The 22,466-nt window shown below is 35.2% G+C and overlaps 1 protein-coding gene across 2 annotated transcripts in view; it reads right to left on the reverse strand.

The window, feature by feature from the left end:
- The window catches only part of ERCC6L2 (ERCC excision repair 6 like 2), a 46,891-nt gene that overhangs the window by 12,171 nt on the left and 12,254 nt on the right, over window positions 1-22,466 (reverse strand). The window contains exons 8-17 of one of the 2 annotated variants that reach the window (XM_026038244.1): window positions 20,632-20,745; window positions 19,862-19,981; window positions 15,927-15,998; window positions 14,961-15,106; window positions 9,512-9,607; window positions 8,369-8,468; window positions 5,203-5,355; window positions 3,972-4,052; window positions 2,180-3,365; window positions 1,687-1,841 (exon numbers count right to left, since the gene is read on the reverse strand). In XM_026038244.1, the coding sequence (XP_025894029.1) occupies window positions 1,687-1,841; window positions 2,180-3,365; window positions 3,972-4,052; window positions 5,203-5,355; window positions 8,369-8,468; window positions 9,512-9,607; window positions 14,961-15,106; window positions 15,927-15,998; window positions 19,862-19,981; window positions 20,632-20,745 (2,223 nt within the window). Of the gene's footprint in view, window positions 1-1,686; window positions 1,842-2,179; window positions 3,366-3,971; window positions 4,053-5,196; window positions 5,356-8,368; window positions 8,469-9,511; window positions 9,608-14,960; window positions 15,107-15,926; window positions 15,999-19,861; window positions 19,982-20,631; window positions 20,746-22,466 lie in introns of those variants that run through there. The other variant, XM_026038245.1, reaches the window with a different exon arrangement.

The raw sequence follows: 22,466 nt of genomic DNA on the forward strand, positions 1-22,466 counted from the left end.
TTCTAAGAGGCTCTGTAAGCTCTTTAAGCAGAGGACGTAAAACTCAAGATTTCATCATTTAAAACAGGCAGCCATCTAGTGATTATTTCTAGGTTAATATTTCTATGTAAAAGCAAGAACAGGAAATGAAATCAACAGGTGGCCTTTTCTACGAATATTGATGTTTTCCTTCCTACCTAGATGTCTAAGAGAATACAAAACTGTCGCTTCTGAGTGAAGAAAACAGGTAAATAGAAAACACGGTTGAAAGAACATAATATGTAGCATAGTGTAAAAATAATATCACAGAATGGTTGAGGTTGGAAAGGACCTCTAGTCCCTCTAGGAAGGGATCATCTAGTCCAACCCCTCTGCTCCAGCAAGGACACAAACAGCATGGGGCTCAGGGTAGTGTTTGCAGTCAGACAGACTCTAAGAAATGAAATATGAATTAAATTATACTCTTACTGAAGTCCCACAAGCTAGTTTTAGATATGGTGAATCAGACATTTTTCTGCAGTACCATTTTCAAAATTTTTCCTTTATTTTTGTTTAGTGTTGTCAGCCATTGTCATTAAATAAGTATCTTTCTACAGTCCTCTTGAGTATTTTTGACCTAATTTCCTGTTAAGAAGGGATATTCTAATGCAAATGTGTTGGAACTGAAAAGGCCTCACTTTTCACTGTGTTGGCCTGATTTCATCTTCCTAGTGTAAAAATTCGTTGGCATTCTTGCTAATGGTTCAATTAATTACAGTACAACATCAACACTGGAAGGCCCTTTCAGCCATTGTGGAAGCTCAACACCCCAGAATGGCATGGTCCTACACCGATGTTTTCTGCGGTGGTCTCACTAAAATATTTGTAAAAAACCACCTGCACATTCCTCAATTTTTTTCTATGTTGTACTTTAAGAATCAGCCAAGAAGACCACTAATGTCTATTATAAGGCAAAAATATTTAAACTATATTAAAACCACTAGGTCACAAGAACAAAACCTGGAAGCTGTACCTGAGTTTATTCGAGACTTGTATATATTCCAAAAAAAGATTAAGCAAGATGCATGGCCAACAAAAAGCACAAAACATACCTGTCGCCGCAAATCAGCACTCCCAATTAAATCTAGTTTTGAGTTTCATGTTTTCACCATTGACTATAATAATGGTCAATTTAATGCATTATGGTGATTGTATGTTTAAACACACACACACACACACACACACACACACACACACACACACACACACACACACACTGTGAAATGATTTATGTTTGACTGTTGATGCCACAGAGACTCCATCACACACTCTGGCAGCTCAATTTCTGTTAATGTGATTGAAGACAAATGGAAGATTTTCAAATTTCAAATGAGAAAAACATAGCACAGAACTTTAAATTAAATGCCCAAACTTTACATGTAGCTTTTTCCTGCCTCCCTGCACCCCGAAAAGAAACCCCACAACAAACCCAAACCAAATCTATTCAGAGTGCACTGCTGCTCAACTACTCTTTCAAAACTGACCAAGGTAAAAGTAAATGCAGTAATTTGTTAGACTTCCATTTGAGCCCCTTTCTCCTCCCATCTTTAATGGCTTTAGATCATTCATGGTGGCCATTAACAGAAAAACAAGTTTGTTAGTTTTTTAAGATGAAAAATGAGGATAAAAATAGAGTAAAAACAACATTTCCCAAACATTTCTCTTTACCTTGGCACTGCAGACTGCTATGTTAGCAGGGAGCTGGGAAAACTGCTTCAACTCAAAGACATCTCGTACTGCCCACCGACTCAAACGATTCTCAGCCTTGCTGGATCCAACCACATTCTGATTTGAATGAATATAAGCCACCTCTTGAACACCATCTGATACATTGGGAGAGAAATATACCAAAACTGCTGGTCATTCCAAAACCCTGAAATACACAGCTACACTGAAAAAGTACACTGCAAGTTTTTTAAAGGTTTTCCTGAACGTTGACAGTTCTGTTAGGATTTCAAGAGACAAACGTAAGACTAACAGATAAGACAAAAGAGAGAGACACTGCTAAGTAACTTAATGGAACTCTAATTTATATTGTGCAATAAGAAGATACAGAAAAGAAAGATCTTCAAACTTGCCAGCAGTTACAAATTAAAGTTATCAGTTTATTATGAGACAAAAGAGAAAAAAAGGAAAAAAAAGAAATTAAATCACTAGCTACCTAAATATATGTCCACTGATCCCAGTCTTTGATCCTGATGGTGACCTTCTGTTTTACTTATGGAACTTTTAGATACAGAAAGATCTCCAGGCTGTGTTTGTGCAGAGATATCTTTAGTATGACAGGGCACTTTAGACGCAAAATGAACTCTCTTGCCTTTACGCTTAAAACTTCGCTTTTGGGCACTGATTTTCTCAACTAGTAAGTTATCTTCTGAAGATGAAAATTCATCTATATTCTGTGAATCACTTTTGCATTGCCATTTATTGAGCTGCTTTCTTTGCATCAGAGTTTTGGAAAAGTTACCAAGTTCTTTTTTAAGGTCATGTCTTTGTTTCAATTTTGGAGAACTACAAGTTCTTAACTTTCTAGATTCCGAATTATGAGGAATTTCAATATCATCAGACTCATCACTAATGTCGCTTGCCTCCTTCAAATCTCTTGTGGTATTCTTAACGTCTTTCACAGAAACAATTTTGCTGAAAGCTGACACACTATTACCAAATCCAGGCTGCTTAACGTTTTCCTCAGATGTGAGTCCATCTTTTTTTTTTTCTGACTTTTCAAAATTTTCAGATGCTGGCTTATATATTTCAATATTTTTAGTAAGCACAGGTTCTTGTCGAGCTGTATCTTGGGTAGGAAAGATGACATCATCATTCTCATCAGAACTACCTTCTGTTTCCATGACCACATCACTTTGCTTTGAAAGGCACAGATCTTCATTTTCCCTGTCTCCTTCTTCCTCAGAATTTGATAAAACCAGCCAGTTCAAGGCTGTACCCACACCATGTGTATCCTGTTCATCAGTTCCATTTGGTGAGTCAGTCCTTCTTTGGATTTGGCCGTGATGCTTCTGAGAATCACCACTCTTGTTATTCATATTTGTTCTTACAGTCTGACTCTGAGAACCTGAACGATGAGCATCATCAATACTAGCACTCTCTTTGGTAGTATCGACTTCTTTTTGCAACAATTTAGAGAAGCCACACTGCATTAAAGAAAGCTGCCCCTGTGCTAACGCTGAATTATTTGCCATGTAAGGTTTCTTCTTGTCATCTTTTTTCCTAGAAATTTCCAGGATATCATCATCACTAAAATCATCATAAAAATCAATTTCTTCTTTCTTTAACTGTGTCCTAATACTTGAGGAATCTCTATCATCTTCACAGGCTTGTTGTACATACTAAAACAAGAAAAATAATTTACACTGAAGTTAGATACCACAAAGATACGTTACATATGAAGCAAGCCTAACTCTGAAACAGTATAAGAATGTGTATTTTCACTCTGTGTTTTCCAAAAGTATACAAAATAGTAACAGAACACAAAAAATAAAAAGCAAACTAAGTAGAAATTATATGAAAATGTTTGAAAGAACAATAATGAAAATAGCATTAAAATCTTTATTATGCATTTGAGGAAATACAAGTTGCTCACTGTTTCTCCATTTGCCCAAACCATATCCCTATTTTCTGCTATTCAGCAATATTTCAGAAACAGACCTGGGGTGCTTTAACAGCATGTCACTAATTATCACCCAGACTAATAAATACTCAAGTACTGTGAGCTTTAAAGAATGCTGTATTACCAAATGGTCAGAAAGGCCATTTTAAATACAGACTGCATGAAGGCAGATTTAAAAAAAAAAAAAAAAAGGAAGACGATAGTAAGTCCCATCTAAGGCAAAAGCACTACTGGCTTAACAATGCATTCCCTACATTTGCCACTGCAGCAATCAGAACAAGAGAAACTCCTAGGCATAGCGCTCTCCATCACAAGCATGCCTCACCTTTTCTGAGCTGCTCGGAGAAGTCTCTTCTTTCAGCCATGTAGTCGCTGTCATAACTCCTGCTTCTACTCGCCCTTCCCTCTGAAAGGCATCAAGAATGTTTCACAACAAAAACAGTAACTGTGTGCTTTCAGGAACTGAAGGCAAGTCCCAAGAATCAGTTTTCCTTTCTACAGAGGTATAATCATTAGCAATGGAATTACCAAAGTCTAGACCAACACTTACATGTAGGCAACAAACTTACTGCTCTTTTGATCTAACCCATAACCACCATAAAAGATGACACACTTCATAATAGGTAGGATCTTGTGCATATACTGTTTCCAAATTTTTAGACTTTTTTTCCCATAGCAGACTATCTGCTCCAGTGTTTACAGTACATGCCATCTTTTAATTAAGACTTCAGAAGAGAAGTTATGAGCTGATGATACCCAAAATATATTTTTATTTTCTCACATTACTCTTACTACTATGCTTATAGCACATGACACTGATCATAGGCTTTCTCTCAGCCTCTTCCCCGTACAGGCAAGATAACAAAACGAAGAGGGGAAAAAGCAGCAATAAATTCCAAGATATAAGTCATCTGCAACAGACATGGTGAATAGGAAAGAATAAATAAATAAATTACATATACTTAGGCCCACTTTGCACTACACTATACTGATCTGGGCTTGTAGCCTTCTTAGACTAAAATATAGAGCCTTAGTTATCTACCTCCACCCTGCAACATTTTTAAAATAAGGGAGTATAGAATATATCTTAATAAGCAGTTTTTCCTCATCTTATCACATTCTATATATAGGTTACTATGATCATCATGATAAAAAAAATCCATTCTGTGAAAAAATGCAGGCTTAAAGACAATCATCACGAAGATGAATAGAAGGCATCTGTGCAGTAAGTTGAGAATATCTTGAAAATACCTGAAAACACCCTCAAAAATTTCTTTTTTAATGAAGAGAGATGAATTAGCAAGTTCTTGCAAATTATAAACCAAATCTATTTAATTTTTTTGTTTGTTTGTTTTTGATGTAACCAAAGTTTCCTGACATAGTAGACTGGAAAGTTAACAGATCTAATTCACATAAGGCACTGCACAGACAGGTACTGCTAAGTTTCACCACTCTGTTCTATAAACCACTCAAAATTATTACAAAATAGAAATATGTCATTAGGAAATGAAAAAAGTAAAAGCAATATCCAAAAGTGAAAAGGAAAAACTTCACACCTCCAGAATGTCTTTTGTAAGACAGGACCCCTGAGTCCTAAGCTTGAAAAGGTTATGGATCCCAAAAAGCTCTCCTTGATGTTCCTTTGATCCTTGCACTGCTTCAAAATACCGCTTGGCATTTTCACTTCCAACCACCACACAGTGAAGTTGCTAAAACAGAACAACACAAGAGATTTCACAAGTGTTTGCTCCAACAACATGTCAGAATTTCCTGGCATGTACATTATATGCACAGCTTTAGTTGGAGCAGGCAGAAATTCCTAAGGGAGGATATTTTGTTTTAATTTCCCTGGCAGATGTTGCCATTGTGGTATAACATGAACCTGGCTGCCTTGACCAAGTTTAAAAATAAATAAATAAATAAATAAAAATTTCTACTTCATTGTCTTGCATGAGGCATCTACTGTACCCACAACTAGCAATCCTATGTATTTTGACTACTTATCTTTCTTCAATAGTTTTTTTTTTTGCCTTTTTTTCATAATCCTTCGTGTACTGTATGCTTACTTGGCAAGCACTAAATCAAATCATGTCATTACTTCTACTGGCCTCTGAATATTTTGGTTCACAAGCACTATTGCTAAGCGAATAGAACAGAAGTGACTAATAAAGTCTTCCACGTGAAAGGGAAGAAGACAAGTAAATAGTCAGCTTGTCAGACAGAACGCAAACATTCTTGAAGTCAAGGAGGTTTAGCTGCATTCCAGCGGCTGCAAATTTTAAATACTTACATAATTGGTATATTTGACTTGAGCAGGAGGAATGTCAAAATTACGGTTTTATGGATACCAGACTTGCAATATTTTTTGTAACTGTCTAAGAAGTTTCTAGTTCTGGAGGTCTGCTCACTGCTACTTCTCTAGCGCTGAAATTTCTGAGACAGCAACTGCTTCTTGAATTATATAAGAAAGGTGAAAACTTCAGCTACACAAAATTAACACCTTTTTCAAATTATTCATGGTATTTACAAAACTACGTTTTAAAATATATATGTATTGCTAATTTAGGACTATATATTTTACATTTAAATTTTGTTTTAACTTTTGACTCACAGGGCCAGACAATTATTTACTGCTAAGAAAAAGATGCAAAGATTTTAAAATCAAACACACCCTTCAGTAAGAATACACTACAAATTGACAAAGTATTTTGCATAAATACAATTCCTACACAGGGCAGACAACATTAGCTCCTTGGGAGTTTATTTGTACAATTTACTAAAAGAAGTCACATGTTCACATGCACACACAATCCTAGATTTACAGTGATTTTTTTTTCCTATGTCAACTCGCAAAAAGAAAAAAACGCTACATGCTTTCGAAAAAAGAGTCTTGGTATAACATTTTTGAAAATCCAAGCAGATAGCATCATCCATGATGCCTTTATCCCAAGGTTACTAACTCCAAAGGACTCACTGACACATAGCTTCCATCTTTTAGGACTTGTAGTGAATACAGCTGGTCCTCCTAATTTGCCATTTGCCAATTTTTTAGTTTTTCTAAAATGTCTGCTACTTGTACTTGTCTTTGAGACAAATCCCTAGAAATATCTTCCACATAGACAGCCTCACTACCAGAAACTTTCAAGTATTTTCATGAATATGGATATGTAGTATGTTAAAAGTCTTTTTGCTACACATACTCTTTAACTTAAAACATGCTTAAGCAGGATTCCTACTCCTGACATGTTTGAAAATATATTTTTAGTTTTTATACTTTTAGCCCTAAGTTCCTCAAAAATCTTTTGACCTTCCGTGTTTATGAATCTGACTTGCCTCATTAGGATACAATTTCAAAAAATGCCCAATTAGCTGAAAATAGTTTGCCTCTTCACATACTCTATTTTCTTTTAAATAAGTTTCTCCTTCATTTGTTTCATTAAAATTAAGCAGAACTATTTTTTGCAGCTTCTGCAAGATAATGAATTCAGGTGATCTACAGTCACTCTTACGCTTTTGATCATATCATTCTAAAATAGGCCATATGTACTCATGAAAGCAACTCCAGATTTGGTCCCAAAGTCACATGTTTTCTGAATATGTGCTCTATGAAATCAGATATGGTGTCCAAGTATTTGGTCTCGGAATCTTGTTTTTATTTGGAACTTAAATCTGTTTCAGGATAATGGTAATCTCACTATTGAGGTACTTCTCATTCAGTCTTCAATCACCTTCAACATGTGAAAAAATCTGTCATAATTACAGCAGGTGATGTTGAGTGCCAGTACCATTTTTTTTTTTTATTTATGGATAACAACTCAAAGTTTTAGATTAACTTGTTAATTTCCTTTTTTCCCCGCCCCGTGAGAGGACAGTAGTCACTCACTGAAATCACCTACTCTGTCTTTCCAATCCAACATATGACTCAGATTAACTGTTTCTCACTGATTTCCTTGCTTTCACCAACTTAATGTTATATGTCTGCATTTGTAACACTACACTCCATCTTACTGCTTAGATTTGTATATATTAGGTAGGAAAAAAAAACATGTTCAGATTTTGCCCAGCTTCCTATTTGTCTTCAGTCTACTCTGTTTTTAATATTTTAAGAAATAATGAAAATCAGCAAACTATCTCACTGGAAATAGTTGTCAGACAATCTGTTCCTCAAACTACACACTACTTTGCACTGCTTTGCTTTTCCCAGACTTTAGTTGAAAAATCTATTAAAACTAGTACCAAAATTCAGATCCCACTGCAATTGTTGCAGACTGAAGATCCCATCAGGTAATTTCATAGTAATAACAGCAGTTGCAAACTATCTACTTCCCTTTCCTTCACACAGAAGGTAGCAAAACAGCAAAGGTAGCAAAGGGAGGCCTTTTGCACAACGTTCTGTTCTCTCTCTCTCCCCAACTCACAGGGAAAAAAAGCCTGAGTCAGGCTGTCACAGGTACTAACTTCCTCTTGCAGATATTATTTTACAACTCTAAATAAAATGGATTTTTCTTTAGTATCAGCCAATGAATGCATGTTTCCTAATTAACATGTCAAAAATTAAAGAAGCATGTAGAATGAAACATTGCTTTGCAATTACATAAATATATATTTTATAATTATATAAATCCATTAATACTAGTATAAATCAAAAAAACAAGATAAATTAAATTTTGTGATAAGCTATCACAAAAATAATTACTGATTTAAACAGTTTGTGAAATTTACCTGTTTATAAACTTGTCGCAGGTACATCATCTCCTCCACAGTTCCCAAGGATATCAATCTAAATACTTTCACATCTTTGCACTGACCAATCCTATAAGCTCTGCAAAGAAAACGCCATGTTGAAAACCATAGTCGTTATTAGTAAAAATAAAGAGAGCTCCTAAGGGCAGTAAAAAGAAAGAAAATCACAATTCTAGCAAAACAGGAATACTCTAAATCATGTATAAGTAAAATATTTTTTTACTTTTAAAAGCTTTCTCAGCATTCCATTCCCTTTTAGCCCCTTGCATTTTTCTTCCCAGCCCTAGGCAGCTGAAAAAGCTTTCATCTCTTGATATCACAAGGCTTGTCTCCCATCTCTCAAGAAAACACATCTTCCATTATTTTTGTCTGTTTGTTTTCCTCCATGTCTACATCTGGTCTTGCACAAGACATTTTCCTATTTGCAGTGTATCTGAGCTAGCTCACAGATTACTTGGGGCAGCCTGTCCTTTCCTAATTTTTTAAAGAACTATTTATGTGCTTTAAAATAGATAATGAAAAGGGGGATAACCAATTTAAATTACTAGACTCTTACACTTCCAATAGTTTACTTTCAGAAAATTCAAATAATCAGAACAGACATAACCTCACAAAGATTCTATAAGAACAGTTTCTCCAACAATATAAATTTCTGACAGACCTACTGAAGGAGGAGAGATGCACACAAACACCTCTTGGAAACCAGAAAGAGGTTTAAAATGGAGTTGGATGGGACAAAAAAAGCGAGTTCGCTTTTGCTTATTAAAATATATCAAATAACTGGATTTTGAAAGTTTCTATGATTCTTTGTCTTTAGCTATTCATAAGTCTGCTCTTACTGAGGAAACAATATGGTCAAAAAAATGCAAAGAATAATCCAGATGCCTGGAAATACTGCAATGACATCATGTCAGACGTGAAAGTGAGTGATGAAAAGAGGCTATTCTCCATGAGGGTGAGGCTGTTTTTCTTCAGGGATTCTGGAATTTAAATACCACATGCTAATTAGGGTCAGTGATAACGTACTTTGCCCAGGCAAACATAGGAAAAATGCCATCCAGCTTGGCATTTTTCTAACCCCCTGTGACAACATGGAACAACTTTGGTATTTTGAGAATATACCTGTCAATAGCTTGAAGATCATTTGCTGGGTTCCAGGTTGGATCAAACAGTATAACAACATTAGCACCAACAAAATTGAGGCCCAGTCCACCAGCCCTAAAATAATAAACAAACAAATAAATTTAAAATGTTATCCAATAGTTAAAAAAGCTGAGTTTTTCTCAGTGGTTATCTCTCACATAATCATTGCTGCGAAATGCAGTATTTGCACCTCAAAAGCAAGAAAGTTGTTGAAAGAAGAAAAAGAAAAGCATTCATTTGCAACAGTTCCAATCATCTCCTATCACCTTATTTTACTAAATGGCGTCTGCTACTTCATGGCCACAGTGACTTGCAGGGAACAATTCAATCAGAGTTCAATAAGAAATTCATAAGCATTTTACAATTAACCCCAATTAGCTGTAGGTAAACCTTCAACATTACAGATGTACGTTGCCAATAGGAAAACCATAGCTAATACATATTAGGACTCAGAATCTGCATTAAATTTTCCTACTTCTAAGGACATAGTTTTTGACAACATTGCTATAAAGCTTGCGCTAGAATAGTCATCTAGAATATCTCCTGTCTACTCTTCATGAACAATGAACTATCAAACTTATATCCATATGGTTTATTAGTCAAGTAATAGATGTTTAATGGGCCACACAGCTGCATGTGAGCAACATTCAAAGGTCATTACAAGGGAAAAAAATGTCACTGTTAAGCAAACCATGCTGGGGAGACAGAGTTCCACGGACAGGTCAGCTTACCAGGTTACATCATGATAAACATTTAACAGCTGTGCAGTGCTTTCAGATAAAACACGCAAGCCAGCAAGGAATTTAAGCATATACTTAACCTGAGACAGCTGACTAACACCATTGCTGAATCCAACAAAACTGCTCAGTTACTTAGAATTCGGCATGTACCTAACTGACTCATTAGATAGGAACCAAAGTGAGGGAAATACCACTTTTTTATCAAGTTGCAAAACAAGTATATACCAAAAAAAATTGTTTCAGTCAATATTCCTCCGAAAAACACAAATGTTTCTACAGAAGCACATGTAAAATAGTTGTTACTCTTAACTAATAAAACATTTTTTTTAAAGATTGTCTCATAGGCAGTTTCAAACATGATATTTTCTTAGTGAGGTACTGTGAAACTGAAGTTAATCCAATTTAATTTACCAAGCACCTGTTTTGAATACATTACTTTATATTCTCTTAAGCTTGTTTAAAGCAACAGGAAAGGGAATGTATGCAGGAAAGTTAATGAATAGAGGCAAAAACTAAAAGTTTACAGAGTCCCACCACCTTCTCATGGAGCCCCACTAGTTTCTCATGGAGTCTTTCTTAATATAAACGTAGTCATAGCTTTTTCTTTCCAGGTGTGGTGTGGTATTGAGTTAGTTAAATCTGGAAATGGAGATGATGTGGGAACCTGCTCATATTACAAAAGTTTCTGGAGGATAAGTATTCTCAAAATTTAAAATATTGAATTGACATCCTTGTATTTCTCAGAATACACTACTGTGTTTTGGAATTTAGAGGTATTTCTTTTTAGTGAGGGCATAGTTCAACCTCTCTTCTTCACACCAAACCTGCAGTAGGGCTGAAACAAGTCTACATGCTTTTCTGAAGGACTTCTCATAAAAAAATTCAAAATTTTGACCCAAAACATAAAACAAATACTCTTCTAGAACAGAAGGAAGGTAGTAGTTCGTTTGTAAAGAATATCATCCGTTTTAAGTATCATTTTAGCCAAAGCTTAAGCCAAATTATTGCAAGATGGTCCTTGCAAGTTGCTATGGCTCAAATTAAACACTCTATATTAAGGGTTTCATAACATTTCTATTACAGGCAATTGTTTTCTAAGTATCATGTTTTAAGACTGCATACTGTGTTAAATGACTTCGTTTTAAATCCTGTAGCTGACAACTTAATGTCACAATGTTCATAATTTCCAAAATAATTTGGCGTTAGAAAAGCTTCCATATGAGTTGTGACCAGTCAATTCTATTCACTAAGGTTATTATTGTTATTATTGTTATTATTGTTATTATTGTTATTTGAAGAACATGCATTAAAAATCATTGGCAACATAGTTGCACAGAATCCAAATTACACGAATCCTGGCAGGCATTCAACATAACGGACAGTTGCTTTGGAGAATCCTAGAGGTAAAATGGAAGTACATGCTGTAACCATCCATAATAAAACTACTTGCAAATTTATATGACCTTTATCATCTAAGCACCTTGCTAAACAGAAGAAAACAAAACTGAAAAGAAATGGCTTTAGATTATTTCCTTCAGAAAAAGTGTAACTTTAATATGAGGATGGAAAAAAAAAGGTGAACAGTAACACAGCTTTAGCTTTAAAGGTGAGAATATTAGCCACTCTTACATCTTCCAGAACTATATAACAGGACTGCCCAGACTCCAGCATATGCAGCTCCCTATCTATAAACTACGTAGCATCAGTGGAGCTGCAAGCTCTGACATTCTCCTTTCTCATTAGCAACACTAGTAACCATTTCACCACTTATTAGTGTGGTTTAGTATTCATAAGTAGGATAAAAAATAATAAATCCTGAAAATCTGAAACAGTTTCTTTTACCATGAACCTTAAAAATTCCAACAGGGCTATGCATATGTTTGCATAAAACTAGACTGAAATTTGTGATTCAAAAATACTGGTCTGATGGAACTAACGAGCTCTGTAGTTAACAGTATCTCCTGTCAATATCTGAAGTTTTGCAAACAGTACGGCTATCTGTAGAACTGTGATCAATATGCTAAATGCAAGACTTGAGGTCAAGCTATAGAGATAAAATTTCACAAATATTTTTTAAAGCTTTGTTATTTAAAGATCACTTTAAAAAACAGATTAATCAGTTAAAATCCAAGCCCATTTCCAAAATGTTTGCCTGTGGGCTATACATAAGCAACGAAAGACATGTTTTACCAGTACTAAAAAAAAGGAATACAACACAGGAAGCTTGCAAGTTTACAGTCATTACCACTGTCTCTACTGCAATGCAGTAATTTATAGTCTGATACTTGTTTAGAATTGTATGCTAACTGCACACGTGGAATAAAATAGCAGGCTCGCAACCACTACGCTGGGAATTCATACTTTGCAGAATGCATTTTTGCAGCCAAAAGAACGTGCAAGTGTTTTCAGAGAGAAAAAAAAATTGGCTCTTTGAGTAATGGGACTTTCAGAACACATATAAATTGACTGCAGAGAACAGTCAGCCAAAACCAGCCAAAAAGTAGAGAGAGAAGAGTATGACCCAATTCTGTCAACTTACTACGTGTTAAGAAATTAGAAGATACTATGAAGTCCTAGTGCCTGAAATCTCAATAGGACAAAACCAGAATCTCTGCAAGGAACTACAACAGATCACTTTCTGATTTCCAAAGGATTACAAAATGAAACTTGATTCTATTACTATACATCATGCAAGCAGAAATATCTCTTTTTGTTAGCTGAGATGAACTATAGACTAAAAATTTCACCTTCTGTTTTTCTTAGCAAACAAAGGTTTATTGAGTGTGTTTTGTTGTTTGTTTCTTCTGTCTCCCAAATAAGATGAGAACTGCTATGAACAACAGAATCAGGGAAAGCACCACCAACATACATGGAAAACTCACCACCTTCTGCATTTACAACCTCTTCTAAAGAGGGAGGAAGACTTCTATCTCTGTTTAAATGAACTTTTGAAAGTAAACTTGGACTGATAAAAGCACAAGCTATCAAGGTTTTTTTTCCCCCTAATGATACAAATGCAGAAATCTGCTCATGTTTTCATAGAAAATTAACTGTTTATCCTGAAGAAGGACTCGGTGAAACTGAGACAGATACTATAGTTCACCATGTTTACAAGCATTTATCACGGGATGGTTAAGGTTGGAAGGGTCCTCTAGAGATCTTCTAGTCCACCACTCTGCTCCAGCAGGGCACCTACAGCACATAGAACAGGGTAGCATCCAGGGGGGTTTGAAAGATCTCCAGATCTTCACAAGACTCCACAGCCTTCCGGGGCAGTGTGTTTCAGGCTTCACCCTCACAGTGAAGTTCTTCCTCACATGCAGATCTGCATGCTGCGCAGATGTAGCATCCTGTGTTTCAATTTGTACTCATTACCCCTTGTGCTATCACTGGCCACTGCTGAGAAGAGTTTGGCCCCTTCCTCCCTACATTCTCCCCTCAGGTACTTCTACATATTGTTCAACCTTATCTTCTCCAGGCTAAGCAGGCCAAACTCACTTAGTCTTTCCTCATGTGAGAGATGCTCCATTCCCTTAATCATCTTTGTTGCTCTCTGCTAGACCGTCTCTAGAAGCTCCACGTCCCTCTTGTCCTGGGGAGCCCAGAACTATCCCCAGTGCTCCAGGTTTGGCCTCCCCAGAGGTGAGCAGAGGGGCAGGATCCCCTCCCTCCCCCTGCTGGCAACATCCTCCTCATGCAGCCAGGAGCCCATTGGCTTCTTGGCCACGAGGGCACTGCTGCCTCATGGCTAACAGTATGAACCAGGACTCCCAGATCCCTCTCCATGGAGCCCTTTCCCAGTAGGTCAACTGATAATCTGTATTGGAATATACAAGCAGAACCACAAATTTCTTCATAACCCTTACCACGTGTACTAGTACTTGAAAAGTGTTTCTAACGTGCTCCATTTGCAGTGATTTTTAAGATGATGTATGATTGCTAATCAAATATAATTAGCATAGACCACCAATGTGCATATTTTTAATAAAGGAGGTGTGAGTGGCAGTATAAGTATGAAAATATTTGGCTTGTCGTTCTTCTCTTTCTACCTTTGACTGATAACAAACTGGAAACATGGTATCAACAAGAACGAAAATCCAAGAACATATTTTCATTAGAGGTGAATATATTACACTATTCCAAAAGAATTGACTCTTCAGTTAGTAAGCAGATCTGATGAAGTACACTTTACAAGCATAAAGTGGTCATCTTGCATTATTTGAGGTATCTTAAACACATATCATTTAATCCAGTTAAAAAATTACAAAATATCGAGAGAGATTTTTTTAGTTCAACATAGTGTTTTGTATTCCCACCCACTTACTAGGTCTGTTATTGCAGTAAAAGAAATAGAGCCATCTCCAGTAAAATAAAAGCTTTCTGAGGATCACTATTTTATGTCAAATACTGTTAAGTATCACAGCAACTGGAATTTGAAGCTGAAATTCAGAAAACTCACTTGCTTTAGATCTAGTATCCTCAAAAGCAGAGACGAGGGGAAGGAGAGAAGTCTCCAGGTATTTTAAGATGCCTGAAGCCAGAGTCGGTCTGTTTACCTTCAGATAAAACAACAATCCCCCTTCTCAGGGGAGTAAGCAATCCCCCACAAGGCAAGTCAAATAAAAAACAGCATAACTAATTTCTGAAGACTAGACATGCAACGTAAAAGACAAGTTAATTTTTCTTACATCGTTGATACAAGGCAAATGTTAATTTCTTGAGTGCTATTGAACTCTCTTACAATCCTGATTCTATCTTCCGATTTTGTATTTCCATCAAGTCTTCGGTAATCTAGACCAGATGCCATGCAGTACTGTTCCAGCACATCAAGCAACTGAGCAGGAAAAAGAAAAAAAAGTATTTTATAGTATCTTTTTTGCATTAAGCATAACCACAGTCTATGTTTCTTTCTACAAGATGATGCACCAAAAACAAGAAAAATTCTTCTCCATTTTCCTATCAACATCTTTGAATCACCTTTCTCTATGGCAGTCTGAAGTGATTAATTTTTTTCTGAAGTAGCCTTGCTCTCTCCTTCAGCCTAGGCAGCTTGCCCCAGGTCTGAGTGATGCTGAGCCAATTCAATAAACTGACAGTCAACTTGACCATTTTCTCACCAGCTTAGCAAGTCAAAATGGCTCGAAATACAGTAAATGAGCTCCAGACCCAATACAGAGGAAGGAGCTGGTATGCCCAGGAATATTTCAGAGGGAGAAAGATATTGCAGCAACCAGAACACAGGCTGGTTTTAAACAACATAAATCACAATTTAAGCATTTTACTAACTTTACCAATACTCTTCTGATTACCTATCAGCATTTCACTGCTTCTAAATATTAGACTTGTCCTCTTTTAAGCCATAAAAAATTAGATTTGAACTGTCATTATCATTCATCTTTAATACTTCTTTAGTACTGTTATGCTAAATAATCAACCTCATATTATAGCTTGCCCCATATGCATTTTTCCTTCAGCAAGGAATTCTGGAAAAGAGACCCTAAAGTGAAATGCACACACACTTTCAGCTCCAGTGCTGCACATTGTCCTTTTCAATAGTATATTCCAAAGTATGGGAAGAAAGTGTGGTAGACTCAGTGCTTTATACTTCAGAACTTAGCACTGCAGTTATCCAAAACAAATCATACAGAACTCACCTTTGTAGAAAAGGAGAAAAGTAGTACTTTATCTTTGTTTTTTCTGAAGTGATTTAAAAGCTGCTGAAGGACCTGGAAAGGAATCACAGAAAAAGAAGTTATGTCATGCAGAATTAGTTGTGTTTTTGACCTTTAAGTAAACCAAACTACAACTGATTGCTTGCAAAGCTAAATACAGGCATTACAAAATCACTGTTAGCAACATAACATGCCAAAAGCAACAAAAAAGCTGGATTTATTAATTTTTCATTGAACTCTACTGTGATGTCATTGTGATAAGATAATCCTATTACTGCAGGTAATAAAGGTAAGTGCTATTTACTATTTTGGTATAGAAATCTGCAACAAAATGCTACTTATGTGCTAGCTCAGGTTTTGAATCTTTAACAAAGGAGCACAGTTCCCCTGAAAACAGGAAGGTCTATTTAAGTTTGTTGTACTATATCTGAGTTCAGAACTTCTTGGAACTTGTCTTCTTTAAATAATCAGTGAGATGTATGCTCCTCCTGCTCCCACTCTCTTCTGTTGCTCTGTTTACAGTAGGCCCCGGCTTCCCAGACTCTGTGCAGACCTTAAAATGCCAATAATCCGCCCACACACAATGTTCCTCCGGAGGGGAAGCAAATAATCCAGAACCTCGTGTATAACAGTGACACTGTTATTTTCAAAAGAAGCATGTCCACATCTGGCAGTGGCAGCACTGGCGTACCGTGCAGAAGCTATACACAAATGGGAAATGAAGAATTTTTTGTACCATGTCTGTAGTTTTCTTTCACTGGGCAATAAATATTTTTAAAAATTATTTATTCAGTGATAAATTTTTAATCAATATAGATTTCACTAAAATAAATCTTGAGAAACCAAGTAATAAGGAATGTTTACACTAACTTTACAGTTCTGAGTAATATTAGCTTGAGTATAAAAGCATAATTCTCCATCACTCATTCCCTTTCTATATACTAACCAGTCACAAGAAGAAACAAGGAACAAAAAGACAATTTGACTTGTTTAACTGGGTAAGAAATATAGAACAGGATTAATTTTATGGGTAAAACCCTCCCATCAGGTAATTTAACCAGAGGTAAATACCTTACCTTTTCATTTTATTAGACAAACTAAGACAAAAATGAATGAAAAGACAGCAGTATGCTTTTAAAGCAGAAAGAATGTAGCTACTGTATTATTGTTGTTATTATTAAGAGTAGTAAGTATAGGTTAAATAATTAATTCCCTATAGGAGAACACAAATAATTCCATGCAGTTTGTTTAAACAAAATGGATCAGTGCCACGCTCACTGGGTTTTAGGTATTCTGGAATATAAAAAACAGCTCTGACAAGCAGAGAAAAGTAATGCATAGCTTTATATTAAATAGAAATTAACTGTATACTTGCATACCAGAGTACTATTCTGAAAGCAATTATTTTGAAAAAGAAATATCTGATCATACTCAATCAAAAATGTTATTTTTGGTATCTTGTACACGAATTTTAATGCACACTTCCACTTTACTACACATTCTTATGATTTGCTTGACCACAAAAAAAAAAAGCTTTACCTCTCACATCTGAGAACATTTTATTTGTATATATCTATCTGTTGTAGCCTACAAATATTTAAAACTACAAAACTATGCCTGAGATTTGCATTAATTAAGAACAGTATTCCAAAATTCCATAAGTTAATGTTTGGGACAATATTGTATGACAGTTTTTTAAAAAAATGAATATATATTATTTCAAGTGTTCACATTTTTACTAGTGCTCTTACTCTGCATTTTAACAAAAATGTAGAAAAAACAGACCATACGTATATGACAAACATTGCAGACTTTAAAGTATTTTCTCTATACCATTTCTCTCACTTTATTTACGAAAAAAAAAGTCCTTGATACTCCTGGTGTGGTTAAATTGCAATATGTGTTTTTCAAATGAACGAGATCACTTACACTTCCACAGTGTCCCACTTTTCTACTCTACGATCGAAGAACACTGGTTGACCACAGAGCAGCACATTCCTAATATCTCCTTTCTTACACAGTCAACTATTTCAAGTTAGAATCTAGGCATAAAATTCATCTTGCAATAGAATCTGTGAGTAAAGTCTTCTGAAATGTATGTTTTGCAATATAACTGAAAATAAGGAGATAATCCCAGAAAAACGGCTTAACCTAAAATCACCTGTGTCTGTAGTAACACTTCTCTCTATAATGAGAATATATTGGAATCACAGTTGTATGAGCAATGCCTATATATGCATATTTGAATTACAGGGATTGTTCTCCTCAGGTCTTTCTTGTAATCCTAAATTGTGAATAGTAAGTAAGTTACAATCCTAAATTGTAAATTCTACATCTTGCAGACTGCTATAGGTAAGGGTAGCCAAGAAACCTGCAGAATATATGATATAAACACTCTTATTCCACTCCCTCATTTAAATGCGTTTAAAATTGCATTTAAGCAATTACAACATTACTGATGGCACTAGGTACATCCCACAGTTAAAAGAAAAAAAAAAAAAAAAAAAAAAAAAGAGGTTCTGTTTCCCTGCTCATTCTACTATTCTACATGTATATGGTCAGAGAAGATAAAGTATTTTACCATGTACACTACTTCTGCATTTCTTCAAAAGAACTGCAATTGCTTAGCTTACACGCCTCATTAATAAACCCATCTTTTTTTCCTGCTCTGGAATAATTTAACACCATAAGCTTTCCCTTTGCAAATATGTTCATTTACAAAAGAGTAACCTATGCCAAAATTTCTAAAAACTCCTAATTAAGTTTTAATTAAATGGATCAAATAATACTGTTTATAAAAATGTTCCACATTATCACAGGAAAGCTACAGCACCATTTCAATTAATATATAGAACATCTGCAAATTACCGAATAGGAAATTTCAATTACTAAAGTGGAACTTTTTATTAAAAGCATTTCAGTATAATTAGTTATTTCTCAATAAGTATGTTAAATTAGCTTTTATGTTTTAATATATAATGACTTTTGTGCATATTTTTCATGGTAAGAGATGAAAAATCCTCTAAAGGCCTTAGATCTCAGAGCATAAAAACCAAAACCAATCCAAAGAAGCTTCTTCACACACAAACTATCAAAAAAAAGCATAATTTGGCCAATTTACTTGCAAAAGATTAACTCCAATGCAATCTACATGAGTATTAAAAAATAAATAAAAAATCACTACACTAGACATATGTGAAAAATTTTGTTATTATAGTTACTCCAAAGTAAAATTCAATGGACTCAAAAAGCCCTTTATTTTTCAATGATAACTACTTGACCTATTAAAAAAAAAAACTCTTCTTAAAAATCTAATACCAACACTTAATAGTCTTATGAAATGGTTAAGTTCTGTAATCTAATAATATAACTGAGTTTACATATGCTAATACAGAAGGCTCCCACTTTGGATAAACGAAGCTTTCCAGTACAATGACAGGATTTTAAACTATAGACTCCCTGTAAACCTAGCATTAGGCATCCCTCCTTTCATGCACAGAGCTATCATCACACATTCGAGGATATTATACCTGTGCCAAAACATATAACACAAAATTCAAGTTCTCCTTAAAAGGCAGATCCATTTCTATCAACACAAGCCATTCATTCGCTCTTTCTTAGATCAATTTCAGCAAGTTTATGAGTACAGCTTTCTACAGTAAGACACCAAATAAATAACCCGAGAGGTCACAAAATCACAGAATGTCACTCCAGGGCCTATCACTAAATGCAGCTATTAAGTCTTAGGTCACTTATTACTTCCTTACAATCTTTGCAGAATTGCACTCTGAACCAAAAACACCTCTGATCCAAAAACACCTCTAGTGTGGTACCATCAAAATACTGATTTAAAAAAAAAAACCTTTTTTGTACATTGTTTTAAATTCAGGAGATAATATTTTCTTTAAAAAAATTACCTTCATTTTTCCACTGTACTTTGGATCTGAAATTGTTTCAAAGGCTGCATCTTTGCTTAATTGCACAAAATCTGGAAAACTGGAAAATACCTGGTTGCATACCCTTTTGATATGTGCTTCCTGAAAGAAAAGCAAGTTTGAATAGGCATAAATATCAGAGATATATTAATGTTAGTCATAAAAAAAAGTTCAACATGCTGAAACAAATTTTCATACAACTCACCTACATGTTTTTATATAGCTCAGTACAGAAGTGCTGCATAAAAATGTACTGTATGAGGTTTTTCTGTTCATATAAAAAAGGGCTCAAATTGGAAATCAATGACTCCACAAATCCTGATCCTGGGCCAAAATTGTTCTAGGACTGTCCACAGTTGCCGGTCTCAAGCTTTGAAATTGAGAGGTGCATTACACAACAGTTTGTGAACCAGTACTTCTCATACTATTCTCTCCTTCAGCAGTTTCTACAAAAACATGTTCCTAACTTTTAGGGAAGCTCATTTCTGAATGTAAAATTCTATAGAAAAATCACATACCAAATGCTCATTGTTATCTTTTTGCTAACACAAACTCTCAGCTTTTAATGAAAGTTTTTCATAAAATAAAAAATAGTGATACTAGAAATCACCGAAAATAACTATTTTAAAGCTTTCCGGGGTTTCCAGGACCATGATTTTCAGTTTTTCAACACAAGTCAACAACAATTTTCACTCAAGAATTTTCCCCTCCTTTTCTGTAAGTCTGCTTTTTTAGGCATTTCTGAAACTAACCTGATGCTTACTAGCAGTGTCCATGTGCAGCAGTGCAGCATGATTTGCAACTTTCTGCAAGATCGTCAGGTAACTGAAACGCAGTGACTTAATTGTTTCACCATAAGCATTGGCCTACCAAAAAAAGGAAATAATTGTGAAAATTATCTTGAAAATAAGAAATGTCCTAAACACATGCTAACATTTATGCTAGTTTACTGCACTACCAAGTATAAGCAGCATTAAAACTGGTTCCAAAGAAATATATGAAACAACTAAAAACCACCTTTATTTCTCAGCTTGTGATTCTATTAATCGGGTAGATCTCAAAAAGCCCAGCTATGTTCATAGCTTGTTAAATATTTCAAATAGTGTACCTATACAACTCAGTAAGTTTACCAGGTAGTCCTGGTTGACACAAATAAGCTAGCTTTACAACTGATTTAAATGTAAATGAAGCCAGACTTTTGAACGGCTTTTTACCAAACAGTGTTAACTTTACTTTTCAGCAAAAAATTACAAAGTTTCATGAGCATCTTAAGCAATGTAATTCAAACAATTTTAAGCATGCTGTAAGGCTCTGCAGCAAGAGCATCAGATAACTATTTTTTCTGGTTATGGGTGGCTGATATGACTGATATTTGTTTTCTTTTCCCTTCTAAAGTTATTTCATGATTAATTCAGAATACTGCAATCTATAATAGCACTTAAGCATCCACAGTCCTGCCAAACATAATCTGATCTACAAAAAAGAAATCATGAGAAACATAAGTCTGCGAAAAGCTAATGTTAATATTAATGAAAAGCCATGGCAAACCCTCACCACAAGTAATATCTTAATATGAAGACTCAGAGTAAAACCGGAAGCATCCTTACTTCCTGAAATAGTTCAGAAAGAAATAGTAGATAACAGTTACTGTTTAACAAAAGAACATGAATAGACCACGAGAAAAAACTTAGAAATTTAGTAAAGATAACAATCCTTTGCCTATATCACTATTTTTTTTGAAAATGAATTAAGAAATTGCATCTAGAATAAAGATGACATATCTTCCAGTCCAATATCCTGCCTCGAATCATCTAACAAGCTAATGTTTCAGTATCAGTTTGAATGGATTGCTCTACCACATGATATCAATAAACAAGAGAATATTTCTTCCTGATTTCTATCCAAAATGTTGTATAGAAGGCTGACAGATTGTTTCCAATGAAAGATGTAGAAAACAAACTACATGATTTGGGAAAAAAAATACACAACACATGCCAGAAGGAAATTAGGGAAAATCAAGCATGAGATACATGCTTAATGTGTATCAGCCACACTTGAATTAATCTCCGTCTATTGAAAGATACAGACAAAACAAATAGCAACACAGACCAATCAATTTTTGTAAGAACTTCAGAGAAGATGAAAGAAATCTCTAGGAGTTGTCACTTTAGTGAAAAAGTTCCCCTTGTGATTTAACATGGCTGCTATCACAATTTCCCTTCAACGAAGACAAACATAAACACAACTTTAGCTTATTGTGCTCTAGCCAAACAGTTTGCTGGGTCCAAGATACCTTTAGCTTGCAGCTTACAGGGTGCTCCAGTTGATCTGCACTGGACCACATATGCAGATATATGCTTGACATACTGGAACCAGATATATGCTTGCCATTGTCAGATGTGTCACAAGTGCATCCATTTATCCAACGTATCTACAATTTACAGAGTATATTACAGCCACTTGCTCATGGCACATGAAGTGGCTTTGCTGTGCTCCCAGAAGTGCCTAATTCTACTGTTCTTGTGATGCAATCCAAGATGCATCACATCTAGATGCATGTATCTAGTTGGGATTTCCCAAAAAGAAA

This window comes from Nothoprocta perdicaria, unplaced genomic scaffold, assembly GCF_003342845.1.
Source record: "Nothoprocta perdicaria isolate Ctin4 unplaced genomic scaffold, notPer1 scaffold_205, whole genome shotgun sequence".
NCBI lineage: Eukaryota > Metazoa > Chordata > Aves > Tinamiformes > Tinamidae > Nothoprocta > Nothoprocta perdicaria.